The sequence below is a fragment of the Nycticebus coucang genome, chromosome 14 (genome assembly GCF_027406575.1).
Source record: "Nycticebus coucang isolate mNycCou1 chromosome 14, mNycCou1.pri, whole genome shotgun sequence".
NCBI classification, from domain to species: domain Eukaryota; kingdom Metazoa; phylum Chordata; class Mammalia; order Primates; family Lorisidae; genus Nycticebus; species Nycticebus coucang.
The window spans coordinates 16,428,601-16,443,606 of NC_069793.1; the positions used below are offsets into that span (position 1 = coordinate 16,428,601).

The following is a 15,006-nucleotide window of genomic DNA, read 5'->3' on the forward strand; positions in this document are numbered from 1 at the left end:
GAATCTCTTATGCCTGGGAGTTTGAGGTTGCTGTGAGCTGTGACGCCACAGCACTCTACCAAGGGTGACATAATGAAACCCTGTCTCAAAAAAAAAAAAAAAAAAACCTTCCCATCCTTATAGGCCAAATTAAAATAGCATGTGATCATAAAGTAATACAATTTATATCCCTAAATGGATTTGAAGTACTCGCCTCACAATTTACAAATACCGCTGGATTTTGAGGTCCTAAAAGGTGGGTCTATTTTATTCCTAAAATCTATTTATTTCACTAAAGTTTCAATGCAAGATTGATTGTTAAATTAGCACCTAAGGCCTATCATTTACCAAGAAAGATAGAAAAAATGAGAGATCTAGCCTACACTGTACATTTACCTTATGTCAGATACATTGTCTACCTTTTAATATACTTCATACAACACCTTATGAAATAAATCATTTTATAGCACTTTATAGACAAAGACTGAATCAAGGTCAAACAATCCTGTCAGGCTTATCCAGGATGACCTAAAATTTAAAATCATCCCATTATAAAATTTAATTTTTGAAAATTTCAAGTTTTTTTTAAAGAATTCTGGATGTACTGTCATTCAAAAAGCATAAAAAGTTGTGTAATAACCAAATTAAATGTATACTGATGCATACTTTCAATATGAAAACAATTTTGTGTTCATTATCTTGCTGACTGTATCCTTGACATCCTTATTTCTCAGACTGTAGATCAGGGGGTTCAACATGGGGATCACCACTGTGTAAAACACAGAGGCCACTTTGACTGTGTGCCTGGAGTTTTTGGAGTTGGGCACACAGTAGAGGAAGAGGATGGTGCCGTGGAAGATGGTGATGGCGGTCAGGTGGGAGGCACAGGTGGAGAAGACTTTGAGGTGCCCGCTGGCTGAATGCATCTTCAGGGTAGTGACAAGGATGAACACATAAGATGTAAGAATGATGAGCAGTGTGATTATCTCATTAGAAGTGGCAACAGTGAAAAGGAGCAACTGGGTGAGAGAAGAATCAGAGCAAGAGAGGGATATCAGGGAAGATAACTCACAGAAGAAGTGATTGATTGTGTTAAAACCCCGAAAAGATAACTTTAAAGCAGAGCATGTGAGCATCAGGGAACACGCTACTCCCCAGGCATACGATCCAAACACCAGCAAGGCGCAGAGTTTCTGGGACATGGCCACCGTGTAAAGCAGAGGATTGCAAATGGCCACAAAGCGGTCATAGGCCATCACAGCAAACAGAATCAATTCAGTCACTACAAAGGTGCAAAAGAAAAAGAATTGCACCATACACCCTGGGAATGAAATGGTTCTGTCTTCCATAATCAGATTCACCAGCATCTTGGGAGCAATAATGGAAGAATAGCAGAAATCCACAAAGGAGAGGTGGCTGAGGAAAAAGTACATGGGAGTGTGCAGTTTGGGGTTAATTTTGATGATCACAATCATCCCAAGATTCCCTACCACACTGAAGGCATAGATTGCCAGAAATATAAAGAAGAGGGGAAGCCACAGTTCTGGGTAATCTGAGAAGCCCAAGAGGGTGAACGTGGCCTCAGAAGTTATATTCCTCTCTGTCAGAAACATGTTTCCCTTTGGTACAATCTGAAAATCAATATTGGAAATAAAATATGGAAAGTGATTGATACATAAATCATGCTTAACTCTCCCCTCTGCAGAACATAAGATGAGACAAATAGTTCTCTGTTACTATCATGGTTAAGGTTAAGTATCGTGACAGAAGTAACCAAAGTTTAAAAACTACATTAAATAATAAACGTTACTTTTTCTAAAATTGTTAAATTAATTCTGGCCATGTTCTCAATATAATTTTGAAACCATAACAGTGTGATAAGTATCGACTCAAGCAATTTGGATGATAACATGCATTTAAATCCTCATGTAAAACACTGAACTTGAGGAATTCTACAAAGGAGAAAAGTCCAGCAAAAATGAGATAATTTGATATTTTGGTACTACAATTACTAATGAAAAGTGGAAACATATGAATTGCTTCTATACTTAAGGCTATTAATATTTTCCATGTAATATTATTGCACATAGCATGGTGTAGTAAAAGAATGGACCAATAATTATCATGTTCATGATTGACTATTAGTTTCGCATTTTAATCACTATTCTTCTTTTTCACTAAATTGGTCAAACAAAACTCATTAATTTCTCCATTTTATTCAACAAAGAACTATCTACTGAACAGCTTTATTCTAAAGATGAGAAAGTAGAAGTTGGAAGAAGTCACGACTTGCCCAATATATATACATATTGGATGATTAACGAACCCAGTTTTCTTGACTCTTAATTTTATATCCATTCCTGTGTATCCATCTCTGAACTTCATTACATGCAGAGACCCTAATACTTTATTTTGCAAAGATTACATTTTCTTATTCCACTTTGCTAATTCTTTCGACCACCTTTAAGACAATCTTTAGATTATAAACTATGGAAATTACTTAATAGTTCAGTGGAAGTGCTGAGAGCCTAAAAGATGTTCTGAATATCTGTGTTAAGATGCAACATAGAGAATGAAAGTTAAAGAAATGACACCATTCACAAATAAGCATTATTAAAAGTCCATAAACACTGACAAGAGCACTATCTTTTTCTTTACTCTCACTTCAAGTCACCTAGAAATATTCTTCGTGTCCCCATATTACCTGTCAAGAATATGGATGAAAAACTAAAAATGTCACCATACCCTGAAGACATTCATGAGAAAAGATTTTTTAATATACAGAATGGTGGGACTTCTCAAATCTGTGCCCTGGTAGAGTTGTTGGATAAAATAAATGGCCTTAGTTAAATATGAATCTTAGATAGATAACAAATTGTTTCTTGTAAGCATGTCTGAAATATTCCGTGAGGCATAATCATATTAGAAATATTATTTGTTTACCTAAGATTGAAATCTAATTTGGCATCCTGTATTTATGTTTGCTAAATCTGGCAATGCTATATCCCGGATGACTCTGAATCTTAGAGCAACCAACACATCTGGTCACCTGGAACTGTCCTTGTTTTAGTCATTCATACCAAAAATCCCCTCAATTATATCCCTTTATCATGAAGATCTCTTACACAAACTATCATTTTTGGTAAAGTTTATCTCTGATTCTTAAATCCAAGAAATGGGTTATAAATGTCCTAGCACTAACGACTGGGGCCCCATGCAATGCAGAGGATACTCTACGGCACTGTATGTTCAGATGTCCAGGGATTTAAGCACTAATGAGAAAAAAATCCTTTCCAGTCACTCCTGACTATGGTAAGCTCATTCTTATTGCCCCACTTTAGGGTTTCTAAACTTCAGCACTGTTGATATTTTCATTGCGGATAATTCACTGTTGTGGGAGGCTGCCCTGTGCAGTGTACCCTCAAAGCAGCATCTCTGCTGCTGTCCACTAGACGGAGCCTCACTGCCCCCAGCCCAGATGTAAAAACCAAAAATGGCTCCAGACATGGTTAAATGTTCCTTGAGGAGAGAAATCAGAGTATAAATGTCTTAACACAATAATTAAGTAAACTAGATGAGGTATATATTAACCAGTGTGATGTAAACATTCTTAATTCTATATGAAATCAGCACGTGGTACCCCATAAATGTATACATGATCTATGTGTTTATGATTTAATAAAAAAAAGTCAAAAAAAAAAAAAAGAAAAGAAAATGCAGGATTTTCTGTAGTTGAGAACGACTGCCTCATGCCCTTGATTCTGGTAGATTTTAATGTTTCTTCTCTCTGAACTTAAGACTGATGTAAATTTATATCATGGTTCACCATAACATGGGTTAAACAGTGTATATTATCTTTGAATCCAGGCATTGTAGTATCTAAATTCTTCTTCCTTATAATATCTTCTCTCTCTCTCTTTTTTTTCCTTCTTGCCCTCATCAACCAGCACTTTCCCCCCACGCTTTGTGATGTTATCCAGAAAGGGCAATCTTTATGCTATTTCTCCAGAAGGTTTATTTTATTAGTTTTAATTCATTTATATTTAAATACTCATCTCCCTTATACACATCTCAAAATTTACAGAAGCAAAGAGATATATATTCCTGAAAACTCTTAGGGCCCTTGTATTCTCCAGATCCCAGGAAATAGTTGCTGAGGACAATGCTATCAAAAAAATCAGCTAAGCCATGCCCTCTAAACAAAGCTCTATACAAAGTATAGAGAGTGTACACTTCCCCAGATGTCCAGATACATGATGTCTGCAGTGATTTGAAATTTCCCCCCAAATTACTTTTACCATGAAGAAACCACACACCTACGGCAGATTCTACATACCCTACGTAGAAAAGATTGTCTGTTTTCTCAGACCCACAAACAAGCCTGCCAGTGGAAAGGCAGCCTCTTCTGCCTCTGGAGAGCTTACTTGGGGGAGATGCTAAGACTTTTATTTCTATTGTCACTCCCAGTGGCATTGTGACCTAGAAAAAAATGGGTTGCCTTATCCTCCCGGGGCCTCCAAACAAGCAATTAAAATTAAATACTCTTTTTTGATATAATTCTGGTTTCATGGAAAACCTGAATGAAAACACCAGCAGCTTTAGAAACATTTTATATGAAAATTAACTTAAAAGTTTAAAGGCCATCTCCCTATTCTCCTTGATCATTACCATAATATTCTTTTTTCTCTTGTATAATTACAAACTATAGCAGAAGTTGTCTTTTTAATTTACTGAACAATTATATCTAGATATTTGCTATGACTCTGGTCTTAGCAAAGCCTAACTTTCCCTTGCTACACTGACCACCCTAGAGAAACAGGAGCTTCTGCCTGTAGGTCTCTGGGCTACTTGGTCATATTCCTGCCAAGGATACTTGGCGCACAGCATTTCTGCATATACATTGAGTACGTGACTACAAATGTTTGGAGTTTGCTTCTCAGTGTCCCCAGAAGCAGCTACATCTGACTAGAACAAGTAAAGTTATTTCAGACATCCCGAATAACATGTAAGCAAATATGATGTCCGCTATGCACTTTTTCTTTTCTTTTGGTTGATCATACGGCTTTCATCACTCCATGTAGACCATGAAGTCTCTCCAAATGCCACATTTCCATGGAATTCTTAATTATCTTCTTCATCATTGCTGAAAATTCTTCAGATCATAGTAACACTTGCACTTTTCAGTAGGGTCCTAATTGGCCTTTATGCCTGTAAATTCATCCTTGTATTTATCTGTCACACCAACACTAACATAACTCTTTACCAAAAAAAATCTATTTATGTCTTTTTTTATGTGCATAAAGTATCTCTGGGTACCTGTACTAAGTATTTTTCACATGGCTGAGATGAAAGAAGAGAAAGTTGACTTCGTGAGTATATCACTTACTTCAAAAATAAATGCATCAAGTAAGTATAAACTAGACCCAGATAAGTTTTAGCTTATTTTTAGGCCATTGGTATAAAAATCAAATAGTCATGAATTGGAAAATCTTCTCCGTGATATGAATATTTAATTTTAAAAAGCTACAATAACAAAATCATCCTCCTATTTGTAAATCTGAGTGATTCCCAATCACTTATATATGTGTTTCCATGTTCCTAAAAGTGGCATCGAAAGCCTTTTCTACTGGAATTATTCCTCCTCACTTTTCTGTACAAATTACATCAATATCGATCTATCATCTATTGCTCTTGTCTTGCGTCTCTGCACATTTCCGTAATATCTCATCAACCAGGTCTACAGTTAATTTACTATTTAGCTTATTCATCTGGCTGAGGTGTGAAACCTTTCACGAAATAGTTTATGACTCCTCCAGACCAAGTTTATATTTCTTTGATAGTCACAATTTCAGTGAATTGGACTTTGTTTCCTTTTTGCTCAGGCCATGGTGTGCTACAGTGATCTGTTTATACATTTACAAGGCATTCCCCTCAACTAAGGCACAGGCTCCTGGAGATCACAAATATTCTCTTGAACCCGTGTCTCCCCCTCACGTATTGCTACGTCTACTGAAGAATGTACGTATGTACATATAAGTATTATTAAGCATAGCCCTTAGCCTTATTTCATTAATCTGAAATATTTCCTCTAAGTCTGACACTCTTCTAGTTAGGATTAAGAATGTGTCCACTTTTAAAGACCAACCATTAATTGTTAGAACCAGAAACAAATCACAAGTTTTTCTCTTTTTGATTTTATGTGGTACAATGTGCTGATTTTATATACAATTTGGAATGCTTACATCAAACTGGTTAACATAGCCTTCACCTCACTTACTTAATTATTGTTGTGACATCTGTACTCTACTCTTAATAGATTTGACATGTACCCTTGCAATATACAACACAGCTGAGGTCCCACCAATACCCTCCCTCCACCTACTTTCTCCTCTACCCTCCCTCTCCTCTTCCCTCCTTTATCCTGGACTATAGTTATGTCTTATCTTTCATATGGAAGTGTGGCTGATTATATATTGGTTTCATAATGGTCCTGAATACATTGGATTTGTTTCTCCCATTCTTAAGATACTTTACTGAGAAGAATATGTTCCAGTTCCATCCATGTAAAAATAAAAGAGGTAAAGTCTCTATCTTTTTTAAGGCTGCATAATATTTCATGCTATACATATATCACAATTTGTTAATCCATTCATAAGTCAATGGGCACTTGGACTGCTTCCATGTGTTGGCAAATACAATTTGGGCTGCAATAAACATTCTGGTGTAAATATCTTTGCTGCAAAGTGATTTTTGGTCATGTGGATATATACCTAGTAGAGGAATTGCAGGATCAAATGACAGGTCGACTTTTAGTTCCCTAAGTGTTCTCCAAACTTCTTTCCAGAAGGAACATATTCACTTGCATTCCCACCAGCAGTGCAGAAGTGTTCTCTTCTCTCCACATCCACACCAATATCTGTAGTTTTAGGATTTTGTAATGTGGGCTAATCTTGCTGGAGTTAGATGATATCTCAAAATGGTTTTGATTTGCATTTGTCTGATGATCATAATGAATGAATCACAGCTCTTAACTCCGAGAGTCCTGATTTTACTCTGTGTTATGACCATAGGCCTTTGTTATAAGAATCAAAGAATTAATGAATTAGAAAATCTAGAACATGGTATAAAAATTCAGTTTACTATAAAATGTATGAAAATATGGATTCCATTCTTCTTTTTCCTGACAGAATTCTAGAAAAGAGCATTAGTATTTTAGTCCATGCTATTTAATGTATGATAAGTCATACTTGCATACATTATAACATCTCTGTGATTGGATATAGCTTATAATTGATAGCAAAGAAACTTTCGTGTCATAGATGAATTATCAAAGATTGTTTCATGTGGGAATGTTGGGTGGTTTTGAGTCTTGTAACAAGTAAACTATGAACTGGTATGGATATGGGGAAGTGAAGTGCCTGGTGAGAAATATTTCAGAAACAACATTCCTTATTCTCGGAAGCAGTGCCATCTTCTATATAGTTAGGCTCATCATTAACAGAAAGGCCTAATTTAAAATGTATGGATTGTCATAAATGTTGAAGGCTTAATTTAAAAATGAAATGAGTTCAATTCTTGTGAAAATAGTCTTTCAAAATAAATGTTATTGATTAAATCAAACTCAGAGTTTAGATGGACTCATCTCAACTCATAGGTAGTGACAGAGACAAGATCTGTAACACAACCTGCAGTTTGTTAAATGTAGGTAAATGTTAAATGACATTCCTTAGTGACATAAAAATTCAAAACAAATAAACTCATTTTCAATGTTTATCTTTATGTTAACTTTAGCAACATAAAGCATGCTTTGCTCTAGGCCAAAAATACTCAAGCTCTAATTCCTACATTTTCAAAGAAAGTTCTGCTGAGATTACTTACAACATCAAGGCAGTTCTAAAAGAGTCAAACAAGTTGGTAGACTGGAACAAATGTCAGAATATGGGTTATTTTATCTCTGAAGTTCATTTACAGTGTTCTTAAAAGGCTACTTGTTGAAATGTTTAATTAATTTTTAAATATTGAACTTTTTTTCTGGTTATTGACTTTTCTGCTAAACAGATGTTTAATATAGAATTGCTCATATGCTTGGATTGATTCCTCAGGGTGTGATTATAGAATAAGATGAATTATTATAATAAAATATTTGTAAGAAACTCTACAATTTGTTCCCATTAAAAGTGATGTGTAAAAATGCCTTCCCCCACTAAGAATTATTATAACAAGCCAGAGGCATAATATAGTTATTGCTATTTAATAGTGTGACAATTACCAAGGAAAGACAGGTAGTGTGTGTAACTCTCTTCCATAACATCAATAGATCTGTCAGATAAAATCTAGTATTTTGAATGTTAAATTGCATTACAAAACAGTGTAACCATCTTTCTTATGAAAGAAGTTGAGGTGAGGACAGTGAGATATTATTTCGTGTCTGGCTGAAAGTTCAATGCTAAGAATGCATTGAGAATTTATTTAGAAATGTGTGTATGTTAATGGAATATTACAAAGAAATTATTCTCAATAAATGATGTTATGAATATTACTGCATGGTTTAGGAATGGAATTCAGACAATTATTTTGTAGGGATTCATTCAACAAATATACAAAAGATTAAAAATAAATAAAACCCAATAAACAGCATACCAAATTTTAAGTTAAATATCATATAAATGTGAAGTAAAATACAGAAAGGGGTAGTATTTATTTTTACTAAATTTATCCTCAAGTTGCCAAGAAATTGAATATAAACCCACTAAAATATAAACTACTTGCTAAAATAACCTAATACATAAAATTAAATGGAATTACCAAATTATAATATTTTTGCCAACTTTATCCTTAAAACTTAATACTTTTTAAAATTTAAAATTTTTTATAAATCATTGTGAAAATAAATAGCAACCAATGGAAATATAAGGAAATTTTGAATAAAACCCTCATAGAAAGTAATTCAAAATTTGAGCTTACATTTTACAAATCTCTCTGTTTTTGATTTTTGTGTCTCTAAGTTTCAGGTTGAAACAGAACTAAATCCACTGTCTTAAATACGTCAACATGAGGGTTTTTACTGATGCTATATTGATAGAGTGCTATAGCGTCACAACTCACAGCAACCTCAAACTCTTTGGTTCTAGTCATCCTCCTGCCTCAGCCTCCCAAGTAGCTGGGACTACAGGCGCCCACCACAACGCCCGGCTATTTTTAGAGACAGGGTCTCACTCTGGCTCAGATTGGTCTCAAACCTATGAGCTCAGTCAATCCACCGGTGGTTGGCCTCCCAAGTGCTGGGATTATGGGTGTGAGCCACCTCACCAGCTCTACTGACTCTATATTACATCTAAAATACATTATTATTCATATGTTTCTTTACACAATTTCTGCATAATTTATTCATTCTGAATGTATCATTTAATTCATTCTGAATGTATCATTTAATTTGCAATAGACTGTCAAAAGACAAGTGAACGTAAAAGCTGATGTAAGACTTGTGGTTTAGTCATTTACATCTATTCCTCAATACTTTCCTAATTCTGAGTCAACCTTTCCATTCTATCACATTAACAAGGTCCTACTAATTGCTAAAAGAACTTATGATTAGCAACTACATGTTTTTGATAAAAGGTGCCCAGTAGATATCGGGGAGGATTTCCTCAATATTTCCTCCAATGGGTTATCTATGTTTTTAGCTTTTTCTTCTTCTATAGTGCCTATAATTCCAATGTTAGTTTGCTTCATATCGTCCCAAATCTCTCTTACTGATTGCTCAGATTTTTTTATCCTCTTCTCTGTCTTTTTGAATGATTGGGTTATTGTAAGAGACTTGTCTTCAAGCTATGAGATGTTTTCTTCTCCTTGGTTTAGCATGTTGTTAAAGATTTTTACTGTGTTTTCAAATACCCTAAATGACTTTTTCACTTCTTTAAGTTCTATTATTCCCTTTCTTATGCTTTCTAGCTCTGTAGTAGCTTCTTAATTTTGTTTCATCTTAATTACTATAACTAAAAGAGTCAAGGAAAATGTAATAGCCCTTACTTTACAGAAAGTGTGACAAAATTAATAGATTTGCCATAAGATTTGGCACCATGGGGATTTCTCTCTAAATCTTAAAAGGTGACCAAGCCGCCTCCTTTTTTATCATTTTGTTTACGCATTTTACCAAGAATCAATTGCATTTATAATTAATATAATTAGAGATTGAGAATATTTTTTTCTAGTTTTTAATTATTATGAGTACATAATTTTGCGTCTTTATAGGGTATCTGTGATATTCTGATCAACATAGTGTGAGTTAATCAATTCAGGGTAATTGTGTATCCATCACCTCAGGGGTTTAACATACTTTGTGTCAGGAACATTTCTTTTCTGCTGTTTTAATTATAAAGTCTACCCTAACTTACTGTTGACATAGGGACTTTGTCATGCTATCAAAAGTTGTTAATTCTATCTCACTATATCTTTGCACCCATTAACTATCCCAACCTTCTTTCCACCCACCCCATCACTTTTCCCACCCTCTGTAAGAGCTATTCTACTCTCTGTCTCAATGCAATCAACTTCTTTTAAGATTGAGCTCCCTCATATGAGTGAGAACATGCCAGCTTTGTCTTTCTGTGCTTGGCTTATTTCTCTTATCAAAATGTTCTCCACTTCTATCCATGTTGTTGCAAAATGCAGGATTTGATTCTTTTGTGGCTATATAATATTTCACTGAGTACATGTACCACAATTTTTTTATCCATTCACTCACTAGTGGACACTTAGGTTAATTCTATAACTTGACTATTGTGTATGGTACACAATGTACATGAGAGTGCAGATATTTTTTCAATATACTAAATTCCCTCACTGGACTATATATCTAGCAGTGATATTGATGGGACACATGGTAGTTTTAGTTTTGGGAGACACCTCCATGCTGTTTTCCAAAGTGGCTGCACTAATTTACATTCCTGGTAATGGTATATGATGATTTCTTGTCCTTTGTCTACATCTTAACCAGGACTCATGATTGCCTGCCTTTTTGATAAAAGCCATTTTAACTGGAATGATATGACATCTTCTGGTAGTGTTGATGTGCATGTCTCTGATGACGAATGATGTTGAGTATTTTGCATATACAGGCTGGCCATTTACATGGCTTTTTTTTTTTTTGAGAAATAAGATAAAGTCTTGACTCTTCAGTGTTCAGAAATAGAAAAATGTAAACACTCTTGGAGAGATAATAAGAGGGAGAAGAAACTCTTACTTGTGTCCCTTGCATCATAAATGGCACATCCCTCTGGAGTTGTGCTTGTTAGATGTGTTCTCATTTTCACATCCACCTATTTTTATTTTGTTTTGTTTTGTTTAATCTGTGCTTCTGCTGCTGGGGTTTGCAAAGGGCAGCCCTCCTTCCTAACTGGCTCCCTGTTAGATGCTGACAAAAGAAGAAGAGGAGAAGAGGAAGAAGAAAAGAAAAGGAGGGGGAGAGAAAGAAAATGGAGAGGACAGACAAGAAAATTTCTCTATATTTTTCTGTTTTTATTAATGTTATTCCAGCTACAGTAGATACTTGGTGTCTTCCTCCAGCATCATACGCTACTCTCTTCCCAAGTACCAGCAATAGTCTGACATGGTTCCCTCTGGTGTCCAAAGCCCCCACTAGGATGTACCAGCAAAGTGACAAAACTGCTGAGCGGACCCTCCTCCCAGAGACCCAGTCCCAGGAGAGTTTTGTCTCCACCACAAGGGCTTAGCCCACCTCACCACACTGCTTCTCGGCTCTGAGTTTCTGGTGACCATACCTCTTCCCTGTTGCCCTCTGACATCAAGAGCAGTAGGTACTTACAGCAGTTAATGAGATTTCAGTTAATACACAGCATTTCCTTTATATTCTTTCAGTCCTCTAATAGCTAGCATTCCCTATAGTAAGTCCTGCTGAATATTGGTTTTCCTAAGTGGACCTTGACTACTAGAACATACATGACAGCACAGGTCATTTTACAATTCCAGAAGAACTTGAAATTCATGCAATCATTCCAATATGCATAACATTAATTCACCAGTGTTAACCATCCATTAAAAAAAAAAACTTAAATTCCATAAGATATTCATTTGAATACACACTGAATACTTGCTGAATGTCAGTGAGAACACAAATGTTAGGAAAATTTAATCTCACTAAAGCCTATGAATTAATAGTATAACCCAATGCTGAAATGGAGAAAACCAAGATTTGAGGAAGTTAAATTACTTAACAAATTAAAAAATCAAGGTCAAAATACCAATCTTAATTTTCAAGAACTCAAGTTTATTGCTTCCCTAATGTTATTATAGATACAGACAGCCAGATAAGCTCCATTTTAACATGTAAATGCAATAACAAAATTGGTGTTAACTTGTTAAGGAATTACAAAACGTGTCAGTTGTATATATCAGTCATGAACAAATGAAGAGATGTGCTTTAAATCCACAGAAAATGGGTGAAACATAAGGAATTTCAACACAACCAAAGACACATTCAAAGAACATAAACAAAGGTTAGAAGTCCATTTGTAGTGCCAGTAAGCACATCATCCACAGTGGATTTGAAAGTTAGCATGAAGATAAAAGGAAGATATGAACTCAGAGAAGAGGCTTCATTCAGAAACGCTGATGCTTATCACAGTTTATACTTATAATAACAGTTTTTCAATGATTATGCAAATTGAGTATTTTTTCTCCAATTTGCTAACAGAGAGAGCAACAATTAATTACATTCTAGAGATTATTCTAATCTGCTTACACATGCTTCAAGCTTCTCTAATTCAGTTTTTCTAAGATTATTATGAAATAGTTATAATTTTCTTCTTTTATCAGGAAACACAGCATCCAAAATTCCAACAACACTGAACAGTGCAATACGTAAAACAAACTAGTAAAAGACATGCCAAATAAACCATGAACATAATAAAAAAATAATAAAAAGATATGCATATACATATATGAATATATGGTATTATCAATATGTGTACACTCTCTTTGACAACTCTGTGAGCTTCATTATAAAATTAAAGATATTTTATTTTGAAAGGAAATATCATTTCCACAATAAACCTATAAAGGTTTTATTGCAAACTAAATGTCTTAAAGATATTGCTCGTATCTATTTTTAATATTATAAATTGATGCAAGTGGGATCAATATTCTCTTACAAATTCAAAAGGCAGCAATGTAAGCCAATTTCATCACTCTTCTCTACAGTCCAAGGCTGCAATCTCCTATGGACTCTGCCTGTTTCCACTTTGGAATCCTAAATCCTGCGAATTAAATCTTCTCTAGGAATGCATCTTGGAGCCTACCACTTTTCTGAGAGCTTCCTTCACATCCTTGTTCCTCAGGCTGTAGATCAGGGGGTTCAGCATGGGAATCACTACAGTGTAGAACACCGTGGCCACTTTGTCAGCATCCCCACTGTCACCAGAGCTGGGCCTGCAGTAAATGGAGAGGATCGTTCCATGGAAGACCACGATGGCCGTGAGGTGGGAAGCACAGGTGGAAAATGCCTTGCGCCTGCCCTCTGCAGAGCGAATCCTCAGGATGGTGACCAGAATAAACAAGTAGGAAGTGAGAATGATCACGATGGCGAAGATCTCATTGAAGGCGGCCACAGTGAACAGCAGCACCTCATTCACAGTGACATCTGAGCAAGCAAGGCTCAGGAGAGGGGGCAGATCGCAGAAGAAGTGGTTGATCACATTTGATGTGTAGGACGGGATCTCCAGAGCTGAGCACAAGTGGATGAGAGAGCACACTGTCCCACAAAGGTAGCAGCAGGAGACCAGCTCCACACAGAGCCTGCGAGACATGGTGACAGTGTACAGCAGAGGGTTACAGATGGCCACAAAGCGGTCGTAGGCCATCACTGCCAGCAGGAAGATCTCAGTGACCACACATGTGCAAAACAAGTAGAATTGCGTCATGCACCCCAGGAAGGATATAGATTTGTCCTTGTTGAGAATATCAGCCAACATCTTGGGCACAATGACTGAGGAGTAGCAGAAATCTACAAAGGATAAGTGACTGAGGAAAAAGTACATGGGAGTATGAAGCCGGGAGCTAACTTGGATGAGTGCCGTCATACCCAGGTTGGCCAAAACTGTGACTCCATAGATGAAGAGGAAAATCAGTAGGAGGAAAGCTCGCAGCTCAGGGGCGTCTGACAATCCCAGGAGAATGAACTCTGTCACGGCAGTGCAGTTTTCCTTGCCCATGTCCACAAGTTATCTGAGATGGAAGAAAAAAAAAGAAAAAAAAAAAAACAAAACTTAAAGTCATTCTCTTTTATATAACTTTGAAATAAGCCTCTTTCCTATAAAAACTCATCAAAATAAGTTTGACAGTTAATTTTATCAATAAAAATAAGACTCTTTGGGAAATATAGGAAAAATTCTGACTTTGTATAATTGTTATGATACAGATGTTTCAAGTTCACAGTCATTAGGTCAAAGACGTTACGATTTATATGAACTGAGATGGCTCTTCTCTATAGACTTTTACTAATGAGAACTTGTCACTGAATCATTAAAGAAGAAGTCAAGTAGGAAGTGAGGATGATTACTTAATTTGCCTCTGTAATGTAAAATTCATATCCCTTTTTTCCTGGCAAACTCCAAATTTGGATACTAAAAGATAATTTTTAAAATATAGTTACTTTTTCTGAATTTTACACTGAAGGAATGAGAGACATGTTTATTTAAGTTCCTTAACCCACATGGTTCACATTTTGTTGATGTATTTTAAATAGAGAAAGTAAGTTTTATACTCCATATTAGTATTATTTTCATAAAATTTGGATAGTGATTTTGTTCATTACACTTACAATAATGTGAATGATTCAGAGAATTGGTACTCTTGAGGACAACATCACTGTAACTATGACACATCAGTGTTAACAAGATCACTTGGGTAAAAGAATATACTGCTTTTAATCTATTTGGATAACTGGTCAAATAATAGGAAATGACTTTTAAATGACTGTTGCTGCATTGCGGCATGACTTATAATATTAAA

The 15,006-nt window shown here is 35.5% G+C and overlaps 2 protein-coding genes across 2 annotated transcripts; both read right to left on the reverse strand.

Moving 5' to 3' along the window:
• Positions 1-613: 613 nt before the first annotated feature.
• LOC128565891 (olfactory receptor 5D16) lies at positions 614-1,592 on the reverse strand. The gene has a single exon (XM_053562667.1). The coding sequence runs from the start codon at positions 1,590-1,592 to the stop codon at positions 648-650; it is 945 nt and encodes a 314-aa protein (XP_053418642.1). The 3' UTR covers positions 614-647.
• An 11,679-nt stretch (positions 1,593-13,271) lies between these two features.
• On the reverse strand, positions 13,272-14,207 carry LOC128565413 (olfactory receptor 5L1-like). Its single transcript, XM_053561838.1, has one exon. It carries the CDS (start codon positions 14,205-14,207, stop codon positions 13,272-13,274), a length of 936 nt encoding a protein of 311 aa, XP_053417813.1.
• Between the last annotated feature and the right edge of the window lie 799 nt (positions 14,208-15,006).